This window comes from Felis catus, chromosome B2 (assembly GCF_018350175.1).
Source record: "Felis catus isolate Fca126 chromosome B2, F.catus_Fca126_mat1.0, whole genome shotgun sequence".
Taxonomy (NCBI): Eukaryota; Metazoa; Chordata; class Mammalia; order Carnivora; family Felidae; genus Felis; species Felis catus.
Window position 1 is genome coordinate 99,115,332 of NC_058372.1, and position 27,657 is coordinate 99,142,988.

The following is a 27,657-nucleotide window of genomic DNA, read 5'->3' on the forward strand; positions in this document are numbered from 1 at the left end:
ATGGAAACAGTCATGGGTTTTGAGTTTAACCCTTCATTTCATCCCACATAGCTCTGTTTTACCCAAATTGGTAAATGTCTCTGAGCCTGGGCTTCCTCAACTGCAAAATGAGGACAATTCCCACCTCATCGGTTTCTTCTGAAAATTAAATGAAAGACCACATGCAACTCCCCTAGCACAGGGCCTCTCCCACCCCACTCTTAAATCGTAAACTTCTCGAAGGCCTTATCTTCCCTGTGCTACCAAGGTCAATACTTAAATTTTGGTTTCTTGTGTTGGTTAAACTAAGTTTATCTTTTAAATGTATATAAAATACCAAGTATAATAGCACGCAGTTAATTGACTAAAATATAGAAGGCAGGATCAGAAAAATAATTTAGTTATTTAACCCATGATTACTCCACTGGCCTCCTTTGAACTACACCTTCCCTGCTTCCTCACCCTTCCCTCCCGCACCATGTGCACACGTGCATACACACACACACACACACACACACACACACACACACACACACAAAGGCCTGGAGCTCAGTTTTCTGACTTCTGGAGCTGCCACAAAGCTTTGCTCCCTGCATACACCCCCGTCTAACCGCCCCCCTCCACACACACACACACACACACACACACTGATGTTCATCCTAATTAACTTACTCTCCCTCATTAACATAGGATAAAAATGCTTCCCCAAATCAGACACCTGGAAGTATCACAGTTTCAGTCTTCAAGTTATATTACAAAGCTGCAGTAATCAGAAACAGTATGGTACTGACACAAAAACAAGACATAGATCAATGAAACAGAACAAAAAACCCAGAAATAAAGCCACAATTATATGGTCAATTAATCTTTCACAAAGCAGGAAAGAATATACAATGGGAAAAGGACAACCTCTTCAACAAATGATCTTGGGAAAACTGGACAACTACATGCAAAAGAATGAAACTGGACCTCTTTCTTACACCACACACAATAATAAATTCAAAATGGGTCAAGGACCGAAACGTGAGGCCTGAAACCATAAAAAATCCAAAAATAGAGCACAGGCAGCAATTTCTCTGGCACTGGCTGTAGCAACATTTTTCTAGATATGTCTCCTTAGGCAAGGGAAACAAAAGCAAAATAAACTCTCGGGACTACATCAAAATAAAAAGCTTCTGTAGAGCAAAGGAAACAACCAACAAAACAAAAGACAGCCTACTGAATGGGAGAAAATATTTGCAAATGACATATCCAATAAAGGGTTAGTATCCAAAATATATAAAGGATTGATACAACTCAACACCCCCAAAACCCCCAAATAATCCAATTAAAAAATGGGCAGAAGGCATGAACAGACATTTCACCAAAGACATCCAGATGGCCAATAGACACATAGAAAGATGTTCAACCTCACTTATCGTCAGAGAAATACAAACCAAAACTGCAATGAGATATCACCGCACACCTGTCAGAATGGCTAAAATCAAACACACAAGAAACAATAAGTGCTGGTGAAGATGCAGACAAAAAGGAACCTTTGAACATTGTTGGTGGGAATGCAAACTGGCACAGCCACTGTGTAAAACAGTATGGAGATTCTTCAAAAAGTTAAAAATAGAACTACCCTATGATCTGCTTATCACACCACTGAGGATTTACCCCAAGAATACAAAAACACTAATTCAAAGGGATGCACGTGCCCCTATGTTTATTGCAATGTTATTTACAATAACCAAATTATAGAAGCAGCCCAAGGGTCCGCTGCTGGAAGAATGGATAAAGACGATGTGGTAGATATACACGACGCAGTATCATTCAGCCATAAAAAAGAACGAAATCTTGCCATTTTCCACCACATGGGTGGAGCTCAAGGGTATAATGCTAAGCGAAGTACGTTAGTCAGAGAAAGACAAATACCATATGATTTCACTCATCTGAGGAATTTGAAACAAAACAAAGGAGCAAAAGGGAAAAAAAGAGAAACAAACCAAGAAACAGACTCTTAACTATAGAGAACAAACCGATGGTCACCAGAGGGCAGGAAGGAGGAAGGATGGGTGAAATAGGTGATGGGGATTTAGAAGTGCACTTGTCATGATGAGCGCCGAGTAACGTACAGAATTGTTGAATCACTATGTTGTACGCCTGAGACTAGTGTAACACTGTACGTTAATACTGGAATTTAAATTAAAACTTAACAAAAGTTAAAAATTTCAAGAATGAAAAATATTAAACATCCCAACGAATATTACGCTTTATACCCCCCCGCCAGACACGGATGTCTATACCTTGTTGATGCCAAAGGGCCTGCTTCCCAGGAGAAACGCAAGGCTGAACAGAGACCATCCTCATTTCCAGAGCTGTTCCCATAGGCCAGGCATCTCTACCTACATGCTTTCGTTTAATCTTCACAACTTTCATGTGGATTAAGCACTACTACTTTTCACAGAGGAGAAAACTAAAGACTAGACCAGGGATGCCACATCCAGTGAGGACGGGAGCAGAATTTAAACTTCCAGCCTCACGTATAAAAATATGAGCCCATCTCACAGATGAGGCTGCACGATAATCAAGTCCCTTCACGACAAGTGCAAATCCACAGAAACAGGTCTCCAAGAATCTCATGCGTTACCTTCACTGGCTTCCCCATATTCTACCCCCAAAACTGCTGAATGAGGAGGCCTCCCTCCACATGTGATCTAATCACTGTGCTCAATTAGCATTCTGTGAATTAGGATTTGTAAGTGATTTGTTGTACTCCACTCAAAGTAGATAAAAAACAAACTGAAAACACTTGCTGTCGTGTTATGCACAATAGCAAACACTGTATAACATGCATATTGCCTCTGATTTGGGGCCAGATCCTGAAAAGAAGTTTGGAAGTCTTTCAACTTGCTCCAACTAAAAGTAAGTGATCTCTATGAAGATGGGTTTAAACATGGAGTTTGAGTCATCTCCCCAGAGGCCTTCAGCTCATTTAGATGCATGGCTTTATTTATTCAAAACTTGCTTGCCTTCTCCCCAGAAAAAAAGACCTGCAGCCCATCATCCCATCACTACTTTGTGCAAGGAATCTAACATAAACAATGTCAATGAGAATCACTGTATCTAACAAGCTCCAGGACACGCCACAGCAGTGTTTATAAGATGTAAATGGAGTCTTGTTTTATTTCCCCTGTTCTGCTAAATTCAGATGTCTGCTTCATTTTAGATCCAGGCCTCCTGAAAAGAGCTTCACGTGCTTTATTCAATACTGTCAAATGTGCATACTCAGTGAGGCGTTCAGAACGGCGAACAAGAAACATGACCTAGACGATGCCCGTTTAGATACGGATGATTGAAGGGTTACCATACCGTGGTGGCCGGAAGTGCTGCTCACCGAACATTTCCAGCTCTCTGATTTCTGAGCACAGGACAGGCCTCTGTCCTCCCATAACGGGTATGTGGCCACTGGATTGTCAGCATGAGTGCTGGGTGTGGCTTCCAGCCAGGACATTTAATAGTGCCATGCAAGACCCTCCGGAGCGTTCACCCCTCTGCCGAGGTGCCAGGCAAGCCTCCAGATGGTGACTGCGCTGCCAGCCTGGGGTCCAGAGAGAGGATGACAACAGCACTGAGAGTCACCCCAACTCAGCCAACCAGCGACAGATACACAGCATGAGCAAGAAATAAACTTTTGTTAGTGTGAGCCCTGAGATTTGAAGGTTGTTTGTTATCACAGCATAAACTGGCCCCCTCCTGCCCGACACCCCGAACAAATGGTGCCATGAAAAAGGGCTTGATGTCTCTCGTGATAAGTTAGCAGATCTGTGTAATTTAGTATCTGAAGCTAAATGTTATTATCTTGTCAGGGAAAGATCCCTCGGCCCATAGTTCGCTCGGACCCCAATCATCATGTTCTAAAATCTGAATTAAATAGACCAAGCAAAATTGGAGAGAGAAAATTACAGTTGTAACCTTCCAAACTGCCAGTTCTAATTTATTGATCTGTCAAGGTTCTTAGTTGTAAACAATAGAAACCACTCTGGCTAGTTAAGTAGAAAAGGAATTGATTAAAGATTTATTAGCTTGCAGAATCTCAAGGGCAGGAACACCACCCTACTCGCCAGTGTAGACTACACTGCCCCACTGCTGGGTACAGACTCTATGGCTCATTTCACCAACCTGGACACGGAATGCCTCCAGCCGGCCACCATTGCTACTCCGCGGCCATCATGCCACTTGTTTCTTTGAATCTCTAAGGTACAACCATATTCTCACGCAGGTATATCTGAATGCTAGGCCTCGGTTGCATGAATGCATTCTCGGTGCAAGGAAAAACGGGGAAATTCTTTTCTGGTGTTTTTTTGTTTTTGTTTTTTTTGTCTTAGAAAGGTGAAGAATTCCTCAAATACAGGAGAGAAATTCAAAGGTGTGGTCAAAAAGAACGATTAATACCCGCTACATCTTGGGTAGCAAGTAACAGGGATGACTAAGGTCTTTAGGGCTCATTTTAGTCCACAGTCAAGTTCCCAGAGCCTCTCTGGTTTACCTCTCCCTCAGTTCTACCCAAGTACCCTTCCAGTGAATCCCTCTTTTGAGTAGTTTCAGTTGGCCTCCGTCACTTGCAACCAAGAGACTCCTGATACAGAAGTAATCGTATATTAAAGAGACTCAAACTAGCCAGTTGCAAACAGGACTGTAAATATTTAGATGCTCTGAAGAATTTTTCAGATTTCTTTTTTTTTTTTGCAGAGCAACTCTCTGCATTGACAGAAAAAAAATGAAACAAAAAACATAAGACTCTAGCTTCAGTTTGAGAACCCTAATTGGGATAATGGGCTACGTACTGATTACACTTACTTTCTCTATTAAAAGTCCCCACAAATTACTTTTTACTTAAAAAAAAAAATAAAAGGAAAACTGTTGCATCTACAAAGATCTTGTGTGCATATACCCAAATGAATTTTTAAAAATGAGTAATATGCAGAAGGTGCCAACTTACTGCCAAAGGCTACGTGGAAATAAGGTTATCTGGGGCGCCCAGGTGGCTCAGTCGGTTAAGCATCCGACTTCGGCTCAGGTCATGATCTCACGGTCCGTGAGTTTGAGCCCCGCGTCAGGCTCTGTGCTGACAGCTCAGAGCCTGGAGCCTGCTTCAGATTCTGTGTCTCCCTCTCTCTCTGCCCCTCCCCTGCTCATGCTCTGTCTCTCTCTCAAAAATGAATAAACATTAAAAAAAAAAAGGTTATCTATAAGAATATATCTAGACAGAGAAATATTTAACCAATAGAGAAATACATACACACAGAGGCACAGATGCTTATTAAAAAACAAACAAAACAAAGCAAGACAAACAAAAAAACCTAAACTCTGCTTCTGGGTGCTCAGGTTCAAGATCCCTGAACTGGACTAGTTAAAATATTAGAATATGAGGAAAGCAAAACCTTAAGGGTAAAACTGTACAATAACTATACCAAACAGTTAAGGAATGCCAAGGACTTGACTTCTTGAGGTAACTTAGGGAAGGCTTCCCCTTTCTCCAAGAATGGCTTCTGGAACAGGGAGGGGGCTCCCAGGCTATGATTATGGCTCGTGGCTAGAGCTGACTGATCCAAGGTGAGTATCTAAGACAGTAAGCTGGAGCTGAGGGAGGCCAGTCTTGTTACAGTAACACTTTGGGGAAAAGGTCAAGGAGACCTGGAATTTCCTGGGCAACGCTGCTCCTTCCCCCTGCACACAGTGGTCACTTAACTCTTCCTCCAATTCAGTGAGAAATTCTCAAGGTTTTCCCAATAAATGTCTTTAATTTTTTTTGTTCGTTTTGGCATTTTTTGCTTAAGTTAGGTCAGAGTCCATTCTCTCTCGTTTATAACCAAAAGAACATTACGTTAACCAAGTATACTGCTGTACCATCTTTCTCTCCCCATTATCCAACTCTAGCCTTTAGTAACTCATCTTTCTTGACTAGGAATGACTAAAAAGGCCCTTTGGTTTCTGCGTATCTAGTTTTTCTGCGCCGTGTGGTCATTGAGCTTAGCAGCATTAACATTGCCGGTCACTTCTTAGCAAAAACGATGATCAATTTTGACGTCTGGCTAAGAGGCTGCAACTTCAAATGCGTTCAGAGATCAGACAGGTAATGCAAATGGAGAGAGTGCTGTGCTGGGTTCCACTGGACACTGTAGGCCCCATCGAATGATATTAATGTTCAAATACTTAAAAAACTGTACGGTTCAAATAAAATTCTTCACGGGCGAGATCTACCGCCTGAGCCATTCACCAACAACCCAGCTTGCTATTAGTTTAGATTACCCATGGTCCTAGACCGTGAGGCTCATACAACTAAATTTTGTCTCGATCATTTGACAGGATAAAAATGCTCTTGTACAGCAAATCCTCCCACCCTCTCTTAGCAGAAAACTCCACAGGCCATTAAGGGGACCCGCGTGAGGTCTCTAGAGAACCCAAGGGCTGCTTTTAAAAGAAGCTTATCAACGCTGGTAGAGTCCTGCTTTTGTGTGTGTCTCGTGGTAAATCAAGCAGGCTCCTGTTACTTTCTATGAAGCACAGAATAAAGAGCCAAACTCCTTAGAGGCGGAAGTACTCCAAAGGTGTCATAGCGTAGATGGAAAACCTCAAATGCCCATCACCCTTGACAGTCTCCAGTTTGACTACACAACTCTTGATTCTCTTCGCAGATGAAAAGGGAACTCTCACTCGAGAAAACTGACAGGATTTTCTTGTCCTCGGAAAATGGACTGGACGCATTGCACCCACCACTTGTTGACAAACAGTGGAGCCTCCACTACCAGCTCCTTTGCCCACAGAATGTTCTCTGAGGAACTGTGGGGGTTTAGAAGGCGTGCGGAGGTCTATTCTCCATCTGAGGCGCATCCAAGTTTTAATCAAAACCTGCTTTTCTCTGTGAAACCAAGCAACTGCTATTTCACACCCACATATTGCTGGAGCTCATTCAATTACCCTCAGTGACTTTGTTTAAAATGAAAATGCTTTGTCTCCTGAGGACAGTGTGAGAGGACTGATTAATGTTGTTCTCTGAAGGACAGGAGTTGTAGGTGCACAGCAAAATTCTAAGCAGCTGGAAACTACCGCTGGGCCATATTTTACAAGCCATTCAAACCTACCTTCAAGGGTTCTGCAAAGAGTAAGGACTTTGAAGGCAGTTGGATATATCAAAGGCTCTACTATGCATCTTCCTCTTCCCTCCTGATGAAAATCACAGAATTAGAAAACTAAGATGATGAGAAGTGAGGAAGAACGACTGAATTTTTCCATATGGTTATTCAGAAAAGGAAACAGCTTTTTTTTTTTTCTTTTCTGACACATTGTTCCAAAGGATCTGTAACTAACAAACCAATCCAGCACATTGCTGGTTCCCTGGCTCTGTGACTCAGAAGCCACTTTTCTCTCCAACATGTTAAATGTCAAGTAAAATATCTCTGATAAGACAGAAAAAATTTCTTCAGGAAGCTTGGCTCCTATGTGAGTGCTTCTCCTGTGCAAATGAGCCACGTACTGTGGTGCTGCCTTTTAGGTGGATTGCTAACCTGTAAGAGAAACATCTACCCAAGACTGTGGAAAGCAACATAAATCATGGAGGCCGTATCTTAGTCCTCACCCATGTGAGGTTTCGCCCACGTGATCACAGTGTATGTTGTCAAAGGCAGAAAAACCAGAAAGAAACACAGCAATGGGGGGAAGGAAAAGAATTACAGCGACGTTTGTATTCATATGTAGTATGCAGATTCTAGTGCCAAAGAGCTCTGATGAAAAGCTTCTGTCTATACCAAAATGCATGGGTTCTAGGGTTGCCCTAATGAAAAAAGACAGTTTTTATCCACCATGTATCATTTGCCCCGATTTCACAGTGCTCTAAGGCTACGACCTCTAATGTGAAAGCAGATGTAATATTTAGAGTTAGTTTCTTGCATGACTCTGAAAGAAGGGGAGGAGGAAAGAGGGAAAGAATTATATGAGGACCCCACTTGGCTTTTCTTTTTTATAACGGATTATTTTCTTTAAGAGAAGCACGAGCTATGATTAAAGTGGCAATATAATTGCTGAATTTTTGTGCCTCTAACACCTGCAAAGGAAGCACGTTGACAAGAAACCCTCCACAACCCAATTATTCCTGCAGGTTTCATCCACCCAAAAAGCCATCCTCAAAATAGAATGGAACTTTTTCTCCTTCACCGATCTGGTAGGTGCCTTCCACAAAGTAACCAAGAACCTAAATAGCATTGTTTACCATTATTCTCAACAAGCAAAATTTAAATAAGATCCAAGGTTTTTAACACATAATTTCCGAACTTTAGTTGTCAATTACTTAATGGTGCATTCAGCTTATATTGCACATCTGGACAGGAGGCTACAAAGGAGTAAGATCGATAAGGGATGGCAAACTCTGTTTCCAAAAGTGGGAGAACAGATTGGATAACTGGTCTTTCCGGTTTTGAGGAACATTTTAATTCAACTGAAAAAAAAAAGGGAAAATGAAACACATTCAAGATTCCCACTAGCTAGGAATGCGAGGAAGTTAGAATGTATATCTTGAAGAAGAGTAAATAAATAGAGAGCTGGGGAAAAAAAGAAACCCAGGGAAGAGTCTTCCTTAGGAGGCTGAAAAATTAAGCAGTACTTTAAAAATAGCAATAAGCTCAGTCCTTTCTTATATATTTTTATCCAAAGTCATTTAGAGTTACACATCATAGGCTGAAATAGTAAGATTCTCATATTTTTTTTTACATATCGGTGTCTCAGGAGTAAGCATCTACAAGGGGTCATTTTGGAAAATACAATCCTTTCCATCAAGCACAGCTGTGGGGACAAAACGGTCAATCTGAAATGGATTACCATGCGACATGTCCAAAGCAAATGACAAACCAGGATGCATTTGTCATCATCCCCAGTTGGGGAAAGATTGGCATGGAAGTAGGATTGATATGGGAAGCTTTCCAGGTGGTGACCTTTGACCTGAGCGGTCAAGAATGGAAAGGGCATGAATCACAGGAAGGGAGGATGGAAGGCTTGCGAGGAAGAGAATCAGCATCGGCCAAAGGAATGGAAATAGGTTACAACAAATTACACTTGGGGAACGGCTGAGGCTAAAGACCCAGGACAGATATGTGACTATTAAAGCTACCATTAATTGAGTGCTTATCCTATGCAAGACTCTATGCACATATTTCCTTCTGTTTTTTTTTTTTTCTAATTTAATTTTAATAAAACTGAGCTCCAGGGCTCAGACCCAGATCGCTCGTTTGTGTTAGCCACCCCCCACTCCCTAGCTGATCTCCTACAGTCTCATGGCTTTAGTCCCACCTGTACACTGATGACTCCCATCTCTCTCTTCAGCCTGGATGCTTCCTCCAACTCTAGACTAATACGTCCAACTGCCTGTTTGACATTTCCACCTGGATGTCTAAAGGTTGCCTCAGACTCAACCTGTTTAAATCCAACCTCCTGATTTCTGTCCACTCCCCCCCAAACCCAAAGCTGAACAACAAAAACTTCTCCTCCCTCCCTCATCTTCAAAACACATCCAGGATCAGACCACTCTGCACACCTCCATTTCTACCAGCCTGTATAAGCCACCACTGTCCCCTGCATCACTGCTGCAGACTCCTGAAAAGGATGGATGTGAACTTCCCCTCCAGCGACCCTCGGAGTCTGCGCATTCCAACCCTGTCCATGTGCAGGACAGGCCCCAGTTACAGACACTGTTGTCTCAAGTGGTGACCAAGATTTAAGAGTGATTCTTGGACAGGTGACAACAGAAACAACACAGGCTGAGGGCGGATGTGAGAGGAAAACTGCAGGGCAGGCCTGATGGGGACATCTGAGGACATGGAGAGAAACAAAAGAACCTGAACCTTTAAGGAAAATCAAGTCCTAGGTCAAATGTCCCCTCACGGTTAGCCTTTTTTGACTCCTCAGCTGGAGTTCAAGACCTTATTTACAACTTTAGTCACATTACTAGAGGCCCAAGCCGAGTGCCACCCTCACCAGACTTTGAACTCATTTTGGGCCCGGCACCTGATACAGCATCTGGGACCTGGAAAGCCTTTGGCAGACATGTGCTGGAGACATAACATGGTGTCATGGAAAGTGCATTAGGAGCATGAAGAAGGGAGTGGAAGAGCAAATTAAGACTTCACTTGGGGGGGGGGCGGCGGGGGGGTCATCTGGGTGGCTCAGTGGGTTGAGCATCTGACTCTTGGTTTCGGCTCAGGTCATGATCTCATGGTTCATGGGATGGAGCCCCATGTCAGGCTCTGCACTGACAGTGCAAATCCTGCTTGGGATTCTTTCTTTCTTTTTCTTTCTTTCTTCTTTTCTTTCTCTTTCTTTCTTTCTTTCCTTCTTTCTTTCTTTCCCTCTCTCTCTCTCTCCCTCTCTCAAAACAAATGAATAAACTTAAAAAAAAAAAAAAGATTTGGGAAGTGAGGTTTCAGAGATAGGAAAAAGTATGTGAGTTTATCCAGGAAGGTAACACTGATGGCCAGGCAAGTACAGGAGGGATATGGCACCGCAGAGGCAAGCCTTCGAGCAAAGGAAGGCAGGGGTGTGATCCTGAAAAGTAGGTTAGCCTGGGAAGCTACAGGAAGCAGCAGACTCAAAGGAAGAATCTTCCTTCTCCCCAAGAGGTGGGGGGTGGGGGACAGGGGATGTTTTAAAGAAAAGAGGGTGAGTCAGGCAACAGATAGAAGTTGCCCTAGAGGCTGTGGTTGGCTTGATGGGTGTGAGGCCCAGGCAAGCTCATACCTGCAGTTCTTAATCTTTTCATCCTCAAGGACCTAGTAAATTACTGAGCTCCAAAAGGAGGGAAGAAGGCCAGAGGCTTCACAACCAGAGGTTAAACTTGAACCACTCACTGAGGTGTGAGTCAAGAAGTTAATGCGGTAGGAAGAGCAACACTGTCGAGTGCTGTAAGACAAACCCAGGTTATTACCTCAGTCCTCGAGGTTCCAATTAACTTCCCATCAAGAGGCGCCGGGGCTCGGCTTCTCACCCCGTGCCAGCCACCATGCCAACGTCTGCGGCGGCACTCAAGGGAAATTCGGCTGGAGAGTGGATCTCCATCACCTCGATGAAGGCAGAGAGGAAAAGCCACTCACGGTGGATACCCACCTCCCTTTGCCAGGCCTCAAGGAGAAACCCGGGGGAAGCACAGAATATAAGTAAAACCCCAACACCTTTCTTTTCCTTTCCCTGCCCATCACTCGTAGCCCCTCCTCGCTAGAATGTAAGCTCCTTGAGAGCAGGACTTGGTCCCTCACTGCTGGATGCGAGCCTGCAGGGAGCCTGGCACGCGGTGGACGCTCGGTGGAACACTGAATGGACTCAGTCCCTCTTCGTATCTGGGCGCTGGAGGGTGCCACCACTGGAGCCTCCAGGGAGGGCAGAGCTGGGAGAAGCAGAAGACTTCTCTGAGGGTCCGAGCGGAGGGCTCTGAGCGCGGTCGGGGAGGGGAGTCGGGTCTAAGGCCCACGACTGCACCGTTTGCAACTGACCTTCCGGCGGGGACGCCCGCGCGGGGCGCAGCAGCCCGGCTCCGGCGTCCCGCTGCCGCCGCCCTCCGGAGGCGCTCGGCGCCCGCTGCGCACGTAGGTCACCTGCCTCCTGCTGGCGCCTCGGGGCGGGCCGGGCGCGGGCGGCAGGTGCGGCCCGGGCGGCCCGGGAGCCGGGCCCGGCGGGGCGCTACGGGCCGGGGGCCGGGGCCCGGCGCGGCGCAGCTCCGCGCACAGTCGCAGGCCGAGCAGCAGCGCGGCGCCGACCACACACCGGCGCAGGACGCCGTAGCCCCTCCCGGGCGGCCTCTCCCGCGCCATGGCAGGGGGGCCGGGCCCGGGGCTAAGCTCGGCGGCCCGCACGCCGCGCCCGGCCGCCAGCAAGGATGTGGCCCCGCGGGCCCGAGCCGCCCACGGTGGGAACTCCCCCGCGGGCCGGGGCGCGGGCTCGGACCCGCCTCCCTCCCCGCGGTCCAAGGAAGCCTCGGCGTAACCTTATCCTGCCCGGCCGAGCGCGCCGGCCGCTGGAAGGGGTGAGGGGCGGCGTGCCGGGTGGGGTCGCGGAGGTGCAGGAGGCTCGGCGGGGCCAGAACCCGGGCTCCGGGGGGGGGGGGTCCCCGAGGAAGTTGGGAGGGGGGGCTCCACCCCGGCCTCCGGCGCCAGGCGGAGTTGAAAAGCTACATGGCCAGAAAAAGCGCATTCCTAACGGGGTCCTGGTTGGTAACTTCATTTTGTAGCATTAGTGTTGTTGAAGAAACACAGGAGGTAGGTGAGCTGCTGGGTTTTGCTACACGGAACAAGTTCTGATTGTCAAGCAGTTTGTGCCATTAAGCACAGCATAAAAATATATCGCACTTAGGTTCGGGTTTACAACTTCTCTCCCTCAAGAAAGGGGGGGGGGGGGAGGGAATAGCACTCGATACAAAATAATCAAATTAGAGCTATTCCATTTCTAAATTCTGCCCGAAGCCAATCCATGCTTTCTCTCCGTGTTATGAAATGTGTGGGGGTGAAGGAGAGGGAAAGAGCCAGCTAAGACATCTGACAGCAGGGAGAGAGAACAGAAGTTACCATGGCATGATGTAAATCAAATTAATTTAGCTCCAAACACACACCTCCCTGCTGTCTTGCAGAGATACAGAGGGACAAATTTATCTTCAGGCAAAATGCTCCCCAGCTGGTATTTCCATCACCACCTTGACCTTAATTAATCAGACTGAACGCTCACAGCCTGAAGTCCGGTGTTGACTGTTCATTTCCAATGGTTACAATTCTTTCCCATAACCTGTTTGAGGTTTGGGCTTGGGGTTTAGGTTTGGATTTGGGTTTGTTTTCTTTAGCTGTGGCCACTTCTTTTTATGTTCTATGCTTCTATTTTCCATACTTATACATGAGACTACCCCTGCAGTCCTATTCTCTCCCCTAACTACCCACAGCTTGGACAACAGAAACCAAATATGGAGTCCCCTTCCCCCACTCCCTGAATCTCAGGAATTTTCCACAAGGAGCCCTCCTTTCTAAAACCTCTGTAGCTTAAGAAAGAGCCAGTCTATTCTCTGTCACTGTACAAAGCACTTGGGCTATTTTTCTCCACATCTAACAACACAATGGAGTCCATTCCCTGGGCCACACCAGTCTTCAGGCTCCTGAGTGTTTCATTATGATTGACTCTTAGTCTTTTTCTTAGATGTAGCCCTGGGGCTATTGCAGATGGGCTTTGTTTTAAAGAATCCAAGCAAGTAACATTTCCCTGACACAAATTTTTAGAGAAAATCTCACATTCTGTGACTATTTAAATAGTCAGACTTGACCTATGTGTTGGATCAGAACCCTGTCTTGCAGAAGCTGTGAGACTTTGGACAAAGTACTTAACCTCTCTCAGCCTCCATTCTCTCCTGTGTAAATAGACCTATATATCTGGTAGGATTACAAAGATTGCATAAAATATTAAATGTTCAGTAACTTAAATAATGCCTGGCTCACAGAAGCTACTCAATTAATGGTATTTTTACCATTAAAGAAAATCCTGGATGTTATCATGAAAAATGAAATTTAAGCATTGATTCTAAAGTAGGTAAATGTAAGAAAGTATAAGGAGATTTATAAATATCTTACACATTGTCTGGCATCAGGAGTATCCAACAGTTGCAAGAAACAATGATTAAGGCTCACAGATATACTTCATTAAGTTGTGTAATTGTGTAAGGCTGTTTTTTTTTTAATTTTTTTTTAACGTTTATTTATTTTTGAGACAGAGACAGAGCATGAACGGGGGAGGGGCAGAGAGAGAGGGAGAGAGAATCGGAAGCAGGCTCCAGGCTCTGAGCCATCAGCCCAGAGCCCGACACGGGGCTCGAACTCACGGACCGCGAGATCGTGACCCGGGCTGAAGTCGGACGCTTAACTGACTGAGCCACCCAGGCGCCCCTGTGTAAGGCTATTTTTTTAATGTTTATTTATTTTGAGAGAGAGAGAGCACATGCACACGTGCACACGCGCGCAAGGAAGGGGCAGAGAGAGAGAGAGAGGGAGAGAAAGAATCCCAAGAAGGCTCCATGCTGTAAGTGCAGAGCCGACACGGGAAACTCACCAACTGTGAGATCATGACCTCAGCCGAAATCAAGAGTCTGACACTTAACAAACTATGCCAGCCAGGTGCCCCAGTAAAGCTGTTTAAGACATGATGCACATTGTGCTTGATAAATCTGGATTGCCAAAGTCTGGTGTAGACTTTGCTAGAAGTTTTATTTTCTATGCAACCAACACAGTGCTAGCTAAAGAGGTAATCTTTGGAATATTACAAAACCACTAACTTAAGCCCTCTGCTCATCTGTTGAGTTACTCTCCAGGGGGGGAGGGGGACATGAGGAGGATCCTATATTATGAAAATGGGGATATTTAATAAGGCTCTGGACTGGGGTTGGGAGGGGGCACACAGAACAGTGTAGCTCTTGAAGAAAATGGGCAAGATGACCTCATATTTTCCCTTATCTCATTTCTATGATTCTCTAATAATGTTTCCATTATGAGAAAAAATCCAAATAAAGTACAACATTTAAATGCCCTTTTCCCTCATCTTTTACAATGGTCCCTACATGTTTATTACTAATAAAAAGGAACTGTTTATATGTATGTAGCATCATTAATTTTCTAGGAAGAATGCCCCCATTTTTAACTTCCGCACATTTCCCTGTGTCGTGGATTTTAATGAATAGTGAAATAGGTTAGTTGGTAGGCGGCAGAGGAAAATCTAACTGATCACTGTCTTAGCTGACAAGCCATCTTTCATTCACGACATCTGCTTTTCTCATGGAGTTGAACCTGTCATGTTCCTTTCTGGATATGTTTCAAAAATGCAGATAATCATTAACCACGGAGTCATAGGTTGGTTACTTAAATGTGCAGGTCAGTAAACCACGAAAGCAGTTTTCATCAGATCACAAATTATATCCTTCCCGAGGTCTCAGCCAGCAAAATGAGTAAAACAGAACATTTTTGCCGCTAACCTCCCAGACACCATGCATTTAAATGAGTACACATGCTGTAAAGTGTAGTGGTTCTCAGTCCAGGGTGATTTTGCCTCCCCAAGGACATTTGGCGATTTCTGAAGACATTTTTGGGTGCTACAATGGGTGAGGATGAGGGGAAGATGCAAGGGGCATCTAATGAGCAGAGACCAGGGATGCTGCGAGATCTCATCCAGGGCAGAGGATAGCCTTCCACAGCAAGTAATTATCCAGCCCCAAATGTCAGCAGAGCTGCAGTTGAGAAGCCCTGTTGTAACAATAGATGTTCATATGGCAACTTTTAGTTACAGACTGTTGGGAGAGAACACAGAAGCTGGAAGACAGGGATCCTCACCTCTACAAAGTGGTTATTTCCCTTTCACTACATGAAGTATCTTGCCTGAATTAAAGTAATCGGATTTGGAAAGGAATAGAACTAGAATGTCTGGCATCAACATCTTCCCCCACGCACCCCATCCCCACCGTCTTTTCTATATGTAATACATGTTCATTGAGAAAAAGATGTCAACAGTCACGTACCACGATTCAGAGATAGCTGCCCTGTCAGACTTTTTCCTATGCACCTAGGTACATAGTTTACAAAAATGAAATCACATTATACGTATTTCTTAATAATCTGCTTTTGTATATGGTACAAATACTTACATATTAAACAATGTGATGTCTGGGATTTGGTTAGAAACAATCCAGTGGAAGAGGTGGGAGATAACGGGGTGTATAAATGAAGCAAGACTAACTTTGAGTCCATAATTGTTGCAGCTGGATGATGGGGTTCACAGATCTCTATTATTGAGCATGTTTGAAATTTTCCATGATAAAAATGTCATTAAACAGTAAGCTATTAACCAATAGCATCATTTTTTTTTTAATTTTTTTTCAACGTTTATTTATTTTTTTGGGACAGAGAGAGACAGAGCATGAACGGGGGAGGGGCAGAGAGAGAGGGAGACACAGAATCGGAAACAGGCTCCAGGCTCCGAGCCATCAGCCCAGAGCCTGACGCGGGGCTCGAACTCCCGGACCGCGAGATCGTGACCTGGCTGAAGTCGGACGCTTAACCGACTGCGCCACCCAGGCGCCCCTAATAGCATCATTTTTTAATGGCCATATGTGCTAAAACGTAACCAGTCTTCCACTGTTGAACGATTAGATCATTTCCAAGCGTTAGTATTCTAAACAATGCTGTGGTGGACATCTTTATAGCTACCTGTGATGGATCAGAGGTAGACTGAGAGAGAAAGAAAGAGGCCAAGGATGATTCCCAGGATTTTCCTGAGTAATTGGAAGAATGAAGCTGCTATTAACGGAGAAAGAAAAGCCTTAAAAGTAAGAGTAGTTTGGGGTGTAAAACCAAGAGTGTGATTTGGGTGGTCATGTTAAATTTTGGGAGCCCATTAGATATGTAAGTGGAGGTGTCAAGTAGGCAGTTGTATTGAAAAGACTAGAATTCAGGGAAGCAGCAAGGGCTAGAAATACAAATTTTAGATCACGGGCGCAGTGATGTCAAATAAGGGAGGGAAGAAATATTTGAAGACGGCTCTGGGTCCACCAATTTACAGTCAGGAAAATGAGGAGGAGTCAACAAAGCATACTGAATTCAATGGATAGACAGTAAGGGAAGAGAACGTGTTGTCCCAGAAACCAAGTGAAGAAAGTATTTCTAAAAGGAAGAGACTAAAAGGTCTAATAACATGTGGGCTGAAAACTTCCCATGAGATTTGGAAACATGATGACTTGTTTAATACCTCTTTCCCTACTAGGACGGAGGCTCCATAAATTCAGGGACTTTTCTACAAGACCAGTTCCTAGAACTTTCCCTGGCATGTCGTATGTGCTCAGGAAATAATGCTTGAGTTAAAGAGTAGGAATGAATCAAGTCTGTGTGCATTTGTAATTAGTTATAATTCTTGAGAATAGAATTGCTAACTTAAGGCAAAATTAATAGATCTTTCGATGTGAAGTGCTATTATTAATTTTTCAGTCCACCAAAGAAGCCTGGGAAGCCTGGATTAATCCCATTCAAAGTCCATCAAGTATTCCTTTGTTATCAGTGGGAAACCTCAAAAAATAGCTTGAGCCAGCCTCTGGCCAAACGATGAACCAAGCAGTTTATTTTTAGTTCCCTCCCACTCTGCTATCACCATACTTGATCCCACATTGGATTCCCCCTCATCACGAGCTGCATCTTACACAGGATTGTGTTCGTGGGGCTGTCAATTAGTTTCATCCTCCCCACCCTAAACGTGTAGCTAAATAAGAAGATACCAGTTCAACATGACTTAAGGCCCCATCGGAAGTACCCATGCTAAAGGAAGAACTCACCAAGATGAAAGCTTTGAAGACCTAGAAGAATGAAGTTATAATAGAATGACAGACACTGGAACTGCTGCTCAGGGCTGGCATCCCTGCCTAAAATCATACCACTGCTTGATCCACAACCTAATAAAGCTGGCTCAGAGCTCGCCTAATGGAAAATGCCTGGGGAATGGCTTGATGCCCTCGCCTGCCTGGGGAGAGAGAGCATGAGTCTTTCCTGCTTCTTTTGAATCTCCTAACACTGTGTTCAACTTACTCTAGAATTTGTGGTCTTATTTTCTCTTTCCTTTACATAGGCAGTTTCTCAAATATACAGGTGCAGTCTTACCTCTGTACCCCTGCAACACCCTGCATAGAATGGGTCTCAACCACGTCTCTGGAATTGTTGACAAACAACAGACATCACACCCAACCAGGCTGAAGTCAGACCCAAGATACCACATTTCTTCCAACAGATCCTGTTTGTCATCTATCCTGCCTGTAAAAAGAATCATACCCCAACCTCTACTGGATGGCTTACAGGTAATGTCTCCAACCTGGTACTTTTTTCACCCAAGGGACTTGGGAAGAACCACGGAATGTTTCACACAAGCCATTGGGAAAGAAGAACCAAAATGAAAGACACGGCTGGGGGGAGAGCAGTACTTTGGCAGCATGGGAATTTGGGGGGTTGATGGCTCTTAGGCAAACTCTCAACCTGGACAGGAAGTTCATAAAAGACACACACACACACACACACACACACACACACACTTTCCTGGATTCTGAAAACACATCTGAGATATTATTAGGTAGATTTATTTAATGAGACAGTCCTGGATTTCATGACAATAAAGCAGCTCAGGTGAAGAATTATCAAAACATTGCCTGTTTCATAGGACCACCTATGGAGCATTTCCCCTCCCTCACCCTCAGCTCATCCTATCATTATGACACATGCCAGAAATAATCTCCCAAGCTACAGATCACTTTGAAGTCAGAAACATTCGTGGTTGAAAATTTCCCAAAGTCAAGGGCTTAAAAAAAAATCTTTTAAGGTCAGAAAAAGATCACCAGGGAGCTGACAGGGTAAAGTGAAGCACAACATGCCCAAAGGCAAAAATCTCCAGGCCCTGTCATTTCAACTGAGCTTGCGAATATATTAAAAATCCAGAGGTCAAAAGCCATTTTACTTTCTCATCACATTACTGCTCTAGCCCTACAGAAAGTATAGAAACCATATTATTTTCAGATCATGATGCGGGGATGCTCACACTCAAGCATGCATGAGAACCACCTGGGGAGCTGTTTATTTTTTTTTTTCAACGTTTATTTATTTTTGGGACAGAGAGAGACAGAGCATGAACGGGGGAGGGGCAGAGAGAGAGGGAGACACAGAATCGGAAACAGGCTCCAGGCTCTGAGCCATCAGCCCAGAGCCCGACGCGGGGCTCGAACTCACGGACCGCGAGATCGTGACCTGGCTGAAGTCGGACGCTTAACCGACTGCGCCACCCAGGCGCCCCCTGGGGAGCTGTTTAAAGATAAGTCAGAAGCCCCACCTCCAGAGAGGCAGTCAGAGGTGAGTCCCCCAAATCTTTATTTTAATGTGTTTCAGGTGGTCCTTGATCAAACTGTCAGAAGTCTTGGCACAGAAGTTCCCCAGCCGTGGAAATGGTTGACTGTCAAGGGTGAATAGTTGAATGTCACCGGTTCTTGCACGGTGTCCACGTATCCATGGGTGCAAATATTCTCTCTCAAGCCTCTAAGTACAGTTACTAAGAAAGTTTTACGTATTAACAAAGGGTCTTCATATGAGAAGAGAATGGCAGCCATTCTCTTCTTCCCCATGACTCCTTCCTGCCTGCCCTCCCTCCCCTGTTTCTGTAGCACCTGGAAATCTGCATCACTAGTGAGGCTGCAATGGCATTCAACTCACTAGAGGACCCCAGAGAGTTAAAGAGACGTGGTCTCGGGAAGGTAGATTAAAGAACATAGCCAAAAAGTCAGCAGGAAGGAGAAGACCCTACTCTAAGCTTAAACTACTCACTGGCAGTGTGGCCTTTGTACCAGTTACCTTTCCTCTCTATGCCTTGGTTTCCCCATCTGTAAAATGGGCATAATAATGGTAACCTCCTGGGGCGCCTGGGTGGCGCAGTTGGTTAAGCGTCCGACTTCAGCCAGGTCACGATCTCGCGGTCTGTGAGTTCGAGCCCCGCGTCAGGCTCTGGGCTGATGGCTCGGAGCCTGGAGCCTGTTTCCGATTCTGTGTCTCCCTCTCTCTCTGCCCCTCCCCCGTTCATGCTCTGTCTCTCTCTGTCCCAGAAAATAAATAAATGTTAAAAAAAATTTAAAAAAAAAAAAAAAATAATGGTAACCTCCTATGTAATGATTCTATAAATTGATATATTTAAAGAACTTGGAATTGGGGTGCCTCTTGATTTTGGCTCAGGTCATGATCCCATAGTTTGTGAGTTTGAGCCCAGAGTTGGGCTCTGCGCTGACAGTGCAGAGCCTGCTTGGGATTCTCTCTCTCTCTCTCTCTCTCTGCCCCTTTCCCCCCTCTCTCTCTCTCAAAATAAATAAACTTTAAAACAAAATTAAAAAAATAAAGAACTCGGAGTAGTGTGCCTGGTGCATGGTAAGTGCTTCACGTAGTCTGTAATGTGTTCCTATCGTTCATTGAAAGTCAGAAAGGACATTAGTTTTCATTTTGCACTGGTGTGTATTCCTCTTGCCTTCGTGTTGAATTGTTTGTTTGGGGCTTGGGCCCACTGGGTCTTGACTCCACCGACATAAGCAGGGAAACGAAACCCACACCTCTGCTTCTGTTGTTCCTACCTAGCCCACTGTCTTTTTCCTTTACAGTCATCAGCTACCATGTCTGGGTACCTAGCCATCAGCTACCAGCATACCTTCTATGCTTTCCACCATTTCTTTTTTTAATTTTTTTTTTAACGTTTATTTATTTTTGAGACAGAGAGAGACAGAGCATGAACGGGGGAGGGGCAGAGAGAGAGGGAGACACAGAATCCGAAACAGGCTCCAGGCTCTGAGCTGTCAGCACAGAGCCCGACGCGGGGCTCGAACTCACAGACCGGGAGATCATGACCTGAGCCAAAGTCGGACGCTTAACCGACTGAGCCACCCAGGCGCCCCTCCACCATTTCTGGGAAGGCATCTTGATCCGATTTGACTGACGGGCCTTTTCCTTCCCACTTTGACCTGCAGTGTTCTAAAACATGCCCTTTCTCCCTTGTGCTTCTGATTTCTGCGGGCGTGAGGTGCCATGGAACCACAGGCCACTCTCCTCTCCAAGCTGACCTTTCTCAGGCTGTTGCTCGCGCTCACTTTTGCACACTGCGCTCCGCACAGTGCCAGTGCCCTTGCTGCTGACTGCCTGTCATCCGCCCCTCGGAACAGCGCCCGTCCCGCTCACTTGACCCGGAGCGTGCACCGTCAGTATTAGATACGAAGCCAATCTCAGAGCACACATCCCCCAACACCTCTTTGAGGAATGTTCTCTGATGCAGAGGCCCACTGAGAATTTGCCGGGAGGGCCCCTGGAGGGGAGTAGAAAGCCTGGAGCTATTCTCCCTCCCCCCCCCTCCCCTCCCCTTCCTTCTCCTCCCCTCCCCCCACCCCCCACCTTCCCCTGAGACTTAGACGGTTGCTCAGAGAGGGGAGACAAATGCTGTCTGAAAGAATGTTGCTGTTGCCAGGAGAGGAAGCAGGAGAAACAGTTCCCCTCACAAAGGGCAGCCGGGAGAAAAGCGGCTCAAAGCCGGACGACAAAGAAGAGGGGCGGGGGTTTCTGTGTCTTGCTAACATTGTGGGTGTGTACTTACCATTAGCTGCTTTAACCTCAAAGTATGAGATCAGTGGAATAGGTTTTTAATTGCTGCCGCTCTTATTTTAACATCGTTGTGGGTTTGTAATTCAGCCTTTAATGCGGGGAAGCTGTAGGTAAAAATCAAGAAGCGAATTCCGGTTGTTGCTCTAACTGTGGCCAACCAGGTATCCCAGCTCCCAACTCTGCAGCAAAGGTTCACCAGCCTAAGTCCCACAGCAGGTGCAGGGATGGGGGTGGGGGTGGGGAATTATTTATTTTTGTCTCCCCGCAGTAACCAGTGTCTTGCACGGAGAGGGGCTCAGGACAATGTGTGCAACCAAGGATTTCAAGAACCCTGCGGTGCTGGACGTGGTATATATGAACTCAATCTCTAGGCGCCCCCTCTCCCCCCTCCCCCCCCCCCCCCCCCCCCCCCCCCCCCCCCCGGCTATGCCCCAAACACCCACTGCACTTTCCTGCCTCTAGGCCTTTGCTCATGCTATTCTTACTGCCTGAAAGGATCGCGCTGTTCTGGAAATGGGAAGGTCGTGGGCAGGTTTGGAAAAGAGCAGGCTGAGCGATTTGGATTTTATTGAATGAGCAGTGGGGAGCCACTGATGGTTTTGGAACCAGAGACATTAGTATGGATTCAAGGTAGAATGTGATGAAGACATTTATAGACCCTGAGAATGCAGATCACGACACTCCCAAACCTTCACCTTATATGCTTCAAAGTGAAAACAGTACCAACTGGTGAAACACAAAACATCAGATATATTGACTTTGAAAAAACTCAACTCTATATCTTCTGAATGCAAAATTCTGAAAACAGAAAACAGGATCCTTTTCCACGCCTGTCTCTACTTTTCCTTCCCATCCAAGGCTGCCATGATCTCTTTCTTCATTCTCCCCGACAGTTATAGAATTTTATAAGGTTCAAACACAGAGATCTAACAAAATTAAGTGGCCATTGCTCAACTATACATTTTCTTCACACAAAACTAGGAGATGGTTTAGCATAATTGCTTCAGAATAAATCCTCTCACTTTGGCTGCAGCTTCAGAGAATGCACTGAGAATAGCCTCATAGCGCTGCTATCGTATATCCAAAGTGTCCTTTTTTTTTTAAGATTTTATTTTTTATTTTTTTCATGTAGTTTCTATCCCCAACGTGGGGCTCCAGCTCACAATCCCCAGATCAAAAGTCACAGGCTGTACCAACTGAGCCAGCCAGGCGCCTCCTAGAGTATCTTTCTTGAAACCCTTAAAAGTTGATGACATTTTAAGGAAATCTTGGTTTCGTGTATTGAATATATTAGATTAGAGCACTCCTAAGTTTGGTGGACAGTAACGAAACTAGTTTGTAAGCCGCAGAATGCAATCCTATTCCAGCACTCAATTTCAGAACAAGGATGAGATTATTACTACAACTGGTGAGCACTGGGCACCTACCTAAAACCAGCCCAGTCCTTCATTTTGCCTAATGCTGATTTGAAAGCAAAAGGGTATTGATTTCACAGGAGTCCTCCAGCCCCAAGCTTTTTTAACAATTAAATTAAATATGAAAAGGAGCTGACTGATGGTTTCATGGATAAAAAATGAAACTCAAAATTAAATCCGAAATCTGTCACCACCAGGTCTCTTTAAAACAGAGAAACCCTCTTTACCATAAAAATCCTTATCGTCTTGACCACCATGCTTTAATGAAATACAACTATTTCTATGTGGCTCGTTTCAAATCCCATATTAAACAAAGGGGAGAGGTTCCATTATCTTTCAGCCTTTAACATCCCAGGATAAATTGGCTGTTTGTCTACTATTTGTCCGCCACTGTTAGAAATTAAGTCTTTGTTACTGACAGGGGTAAATCTTAGCTGGGCAGATCAATAGAATTATTTCTCTCCTCAGACAGTAGAAGTTAGGAAGATAATGATTAGCAATGTCATTAAAAAAAAAAAAAAAATTCTGCCTTTCATTAGCAGTTTGTGCTCCAGAAAACGCTTTCTGAGTTGCTGAACAAAAGACAGTTCCTAGGTTGAACAGCTTCACGTGCCAGGGAAATTTTCTGCAACCCTGAAACCTAAGTGCCTATCAACAAAACAAAACAAAAAAAGATTCTATATGCAGTCTAGTCTCAGAACCATAGGAAAGCCTTCATAATTAACACTCTTTGAATCTGTTATAGGTCAATGCTAAGCCCTGTGTTACTGCACGGAAGGCCATCAATGGCCACACTATCAGAAGAAGAAGAAAGCACAGGCTACACAAAATGCTTCCGCAATAAGAATAGTAACTCTGCTCTCAGAAAACAGACTGCTCTAGCTGGCTTCACACTTTGGCCCCACGTGGTTTCTTTGGAAACTACTTGTCATGAAATTTTATGATCTGTTAAAAAAAAAAAAAAAGTGTCAGAAGCTATCTTCTTACCTACCTCAGAAGGATGTTGCAAAGATTAAAATTAGATAATTGTGAAAGTGTTTCTAACTCTCCTTAGGGAAGACTTGGGGGCACGCTTTGTGGATAAGCTTGTTCTTTGGAACTTTGAAATACTCGTCATGATCCCATCTCACAGCCCTCTCCCAATTAAAAGCCCGGGATTCTGCATCCTTGGCAACAGACACTTCTGTTGACCCCATATATGTGGATTTCCCAAATATTTCTACCTTCTACTCCAGAGCCCTTCCCACCTAAATTCCCCAAATTCTACATTATCAAAACCAACTCTCACCTAAGACCTGCAAAACATTCACATTCAGTTGTAAGTCACTAGTATCTGTTTAGGGAGCTACACCCTCCTAAATATTTTTACCTCCTATTCCTCTCCTTCAGACTCTGATACACCTTCTCTCCCTGTCCTGCTTGTATATTCTCTCCCACAACCTATCATCCCCAGTGAGCAGAAGAGAGAGGAAATTCCATTACTGTTAAAAATCATTATGTATTATAAGAGATGGTCCAACAGGGGTGTGACGCACATAGGAACGGTTTGGAAGGGAGTGCGGGAAGGCTTTAAGTGAAATCCTAAGAGTAGAATTTCGAATGAAATTTGAGGGCCATAAACTCAGGGAACAGGGGGCATCCCCTGAAGTCACTCACCTTGGGTGCTCCCTGTTCCACCTAGAGGCTAACCTAACCCTGATTACAGGGCCGCATGCTTCCAGGCACCGGGGGCTGAGAGGTACAGAACACGGTGATGGCTTCTCAGGGACGGGCATGTTTGGTATACAGCATTCAGTTGCAGACAACAGATGCCACCTATGAGTTAACGTAAGCAGAAGGTACTTATTTCCAAGTATTATGTGGCTTCCTAAATCGTGGAAAAGTAGAGGAACAGGTGCTGACTGAGCTACGGAGAACAACTTACAACTGCCTGTGCCATTGTTGGAAGAGTAGCTGCCGTTGCTATCGGGTGCAAGAGAATCAGGAAGTGGCTAGTTCTGCACTGTGATGCCTCTGCCACCGTCTGCTCCAGCAGGAGTGGATGTTTCTGGTCCTGCTTCTTCCAACACTCTACTCAGTTCCAGATCCAAGTGTCACGCAAACGCGTCAGTCCAAAAGAACCTAAATCACATACGGAATGCTCACTGTAAGATGGTCTAGGAAATGCAGTTTTTGGCTTTCAAGACTCTACGGTACAGAAGTGTTGAACAATTCACAAAATCTACTACATTGTATTTCTAATGAGTGAAGCTCCAGTAAGACCGAAGACCAATCTTGAAGTACTAAATCCCTTTATTTACAACTACTTTCTGTGAAACATTTTTTCAAGGGCTCTCCACTTTTCCCAGCCCCCGATAATGATAAAAAGGACCACAGTCAATTTATTTTGTTCTCAATGATCCAAAACCATAACCATAAACATCGCTTACTGTGCTGCAAATACCAGTGTGTATATGTGTGTATATATGTGCGTGTATATACATGTATGTATATATTTATGTGTGTATATATATATATACATGGATGTATATATGAATATATATAACAATATAAGGAGGAATACTCATGACTATTTTAGTCCTCTTTTCTAAATTTTTTTTTAATGTTTATTTTTGAGACAGAGAGAGACAGAGCATGAACGGGGGAGGGGCAGAGAGAAAGGGAGACACAGAATCTGAAGCAGGCTCCAGGCTCTGAGCTGTCAGCACAGAGCCCGACGCGGGGCTCAAACTCACGGACCATGAGATCATGACCTGAGCCGAAGTCGGACGCTTAACCAACTGAGCCACCCAGGCGCCCCTTAGTCCTCTTTTCCATAACTGGTCACATGGTTGAAGCCGGCATTTATAAAACTACCTTCTTCCACTATCCATTCCATATTCCCTTTGCTTTTAGCGAGCACCTCAACTGGTCATAGTTCTTTACCTGGTGGGGTGACCTTAACCTTCATTCCTGAAGGGTCTGATCCATTAGAAGTCCTGCCCGGATTGGGTTGTTGTAGTGTTCTACTGATATTAATCATAGGGGATGGTAATAATAAGATGCCCTAAAGGATCTCCTATTTTCCTAACATACTTTTCCTTCCATCCATAAGGGATGGCTCTTCCTATTTATCCTATTGGTAAACAGGATCAATCACCCCAGGCAATACCATAACTCCCTTCTTTGCCTATTGATTCAAAGGTATGAGGATCCCAAAGTGGTGGGGTGGCAGTCTTTACTTCCAATTCAAAAGGATCATTGTGTCTCCTGATGGAAGCATTCCTCCTTCTGGAACTACTAAGACCTCTAACCCAGCAGAGGCTAAGCTATGGGAATAGGAAGCAAAAACTTTTTTTCAGTGGGTCACTAGGTGTAATAGTGAGTGGTACCACTCCCATCTTCACCCCTCGATTTTTGGATCCGTGAATCCTAACTATGAGAGAAATAGCACCATAAACTGAATGCTGATTCAGAACATAGGGCAGCCTTCTGGGAAATTTGCCTCAGCTCTGCAAGGTACTGCCACCTACACAGCACTCTAACTGAGTCTTTGAAAGGCCATTCTGCTGCTGCTTCAGGATGGGTGGGGGACATGACAAGAACAGTGAGTTCCAGAAACATGGGCCCATTGCCATGCTTCTTTTGCTAGGAAGTGAGTTCCTTCATCAGAAGCAAGCTATGTGGATACTGTGATGGTGGATGAAGCATTCTGTAAGTCCACAGATGGTAGTTTTGGCAGAAGCATCGTGTACAGTGAAGACAAATCCATACCCAGAGTAAGTGTCTATTCCAGTAAGAACAAAACATGCCCCTTTCTTTATGGAGGTGATCCAATGCAATCAACCTGCTACCAGGTGGCTGGCTGATCACCCCCAGGCAGTGGTGTCACGCCAGGGACTTAGTGTTGGACTCTGCTGCTGGCAGATTGGACTTGCAGCAGTTGCTATAATCAGGTTGGCCTCGGTAAGTGGAAGTCCATGTTGCTGAGCCCATGCATGACCTCCACCTCCACCACCATGGCCACTTTGTTCATGAGCCTGTTTGGAGATGGCAGTGATGGCTGGAGAAAGAAGTGGGTTGGTATCCACAGAACAGGCCAACCTATCAACTCAATTATTAAAATCCTCCTTAGCCGAGGTTTGGTGCTCTTTGGTGAGCATTCACCTGGGACACAAATATCTTCACCCTTTTTGCCCATTCAGAGATGTCTATTCACATATCTCTTCCCCAAATCCCTTTACCATCAATTTTCCAAGTCATGTTCCGAGTCCCTGGCCATTAAGCCAAACCATTAGCCATCGCCCATAAATCAGTATTTAATCACACATCTGGCCATTTCCCTTCCCGAGCAAAGTGGCCAACTAGGTGCATTGCTCAAAATTCCACCCACTGGGAGGATTTCTCTTCACCACTGTCCCAGGAAGGAGCTGCCATGCTGCAGCTGTTCACTTTCCGGTGGTACCCACATACCATGCACAACCCTCCGTAAACCAGGACTAAATCTTCTCTTCCACAGATTGGAAAGACCTCCCCGTAAGTCCATAGGTGCAGACTGGGAAAAAGAAGTCAGTGCAACAGGAGTGGGGACCATTGGCGTTTGGGCCACTTCTTCATGTAACTTACCGTGTCTTCAGGACCTGCTTAGACCCAATCACCTACATTCCACCTACATTCGATGATGGAGTACTGCTACGCATGCTCAACTTCACAGTTTTGTGGCTCAGGTAACACCCAGTTCATGTTAGGCAGCTCAGGTCACATGGTAACTTGGTGGCCCATGGCTAAGACTTCAGCCTCTACTACACCATAGTAGCAAGCCAAGAGCTCTTTCTCGAAAAAGAGAGTAGTTATATCCATAGGATGGCAGGGTTTTGCTCTAAAATCCTAAGGTCCTGTGCTGGGATTTACCTCTAAGAGCCTGTCAAAGCTTCCAAACAGCATCCCTATGCCACTGACACTTCAAGTATCTATGGATCTACTGGATTATATGGCTCAAGTGACAGAGCAGCTTGCACAGCAGCCTGGACCTATTGCAGAGCCTTCTCTTGTTTTTGGACCCACTCAAAACTAATAGCTTTTCAGGTCCCTTA

General features: G+C 45.0%; 1 protein-coding gene and 1 long non-coding RNA gene across 6 annotated transcripts in view; one reads left to right on the forward strand and one right to left on the reverse strand.

The window, feature by feature from the left end:
* METTL24 (methyltransferase like 24) overlaps positions 1–12,071 on the reverse strand; it is a 170,751-nt gene extending 158,680 nt beyond the window's left edge. The window contains exon 1 of one of the 4 annotated variants that reach the window (XM_023254245.2): positions 11,496–12,061. In XM_023254245.2, the coding sequence (XP_023110013.1) occupies positions 11,496–11,813 (318 nt within the window). In that variant the 5' untranslated portion in view covers positions 11,814–12,061. Of the gene's footprint in view, positions 1–11,495 lie in introns of all 4 variants that reach the window. The other 3 variants (XM_023254241.2, XM_023254246.2, XR_006598157.1) reach the window with 3 other exon arrangements.
* An 8,976-nt stretch (positions 12,072–21,047) lies between these two features.
* On the forward strand, positions 21,048–27,355 carry LOC123385508. 2 transcript variants are annotated; one of them, XR_006598159.1, is made up of 3 exons: positions 21,048–21,150; positions 21,439–21,518; positions 21,633–27,355. It is a non-coding gene; the product is annotated as an uncharacterized LOC123385508 (long non-coding RNA). The 2 variants fall into 2 exon arrangements; XR_006598158.1 differs by having other exon boundaries at positions 23,331–27,355.
* The last annotated feature ends 302 nt before the right edge of the window (positions 27,356–27,657 follow it).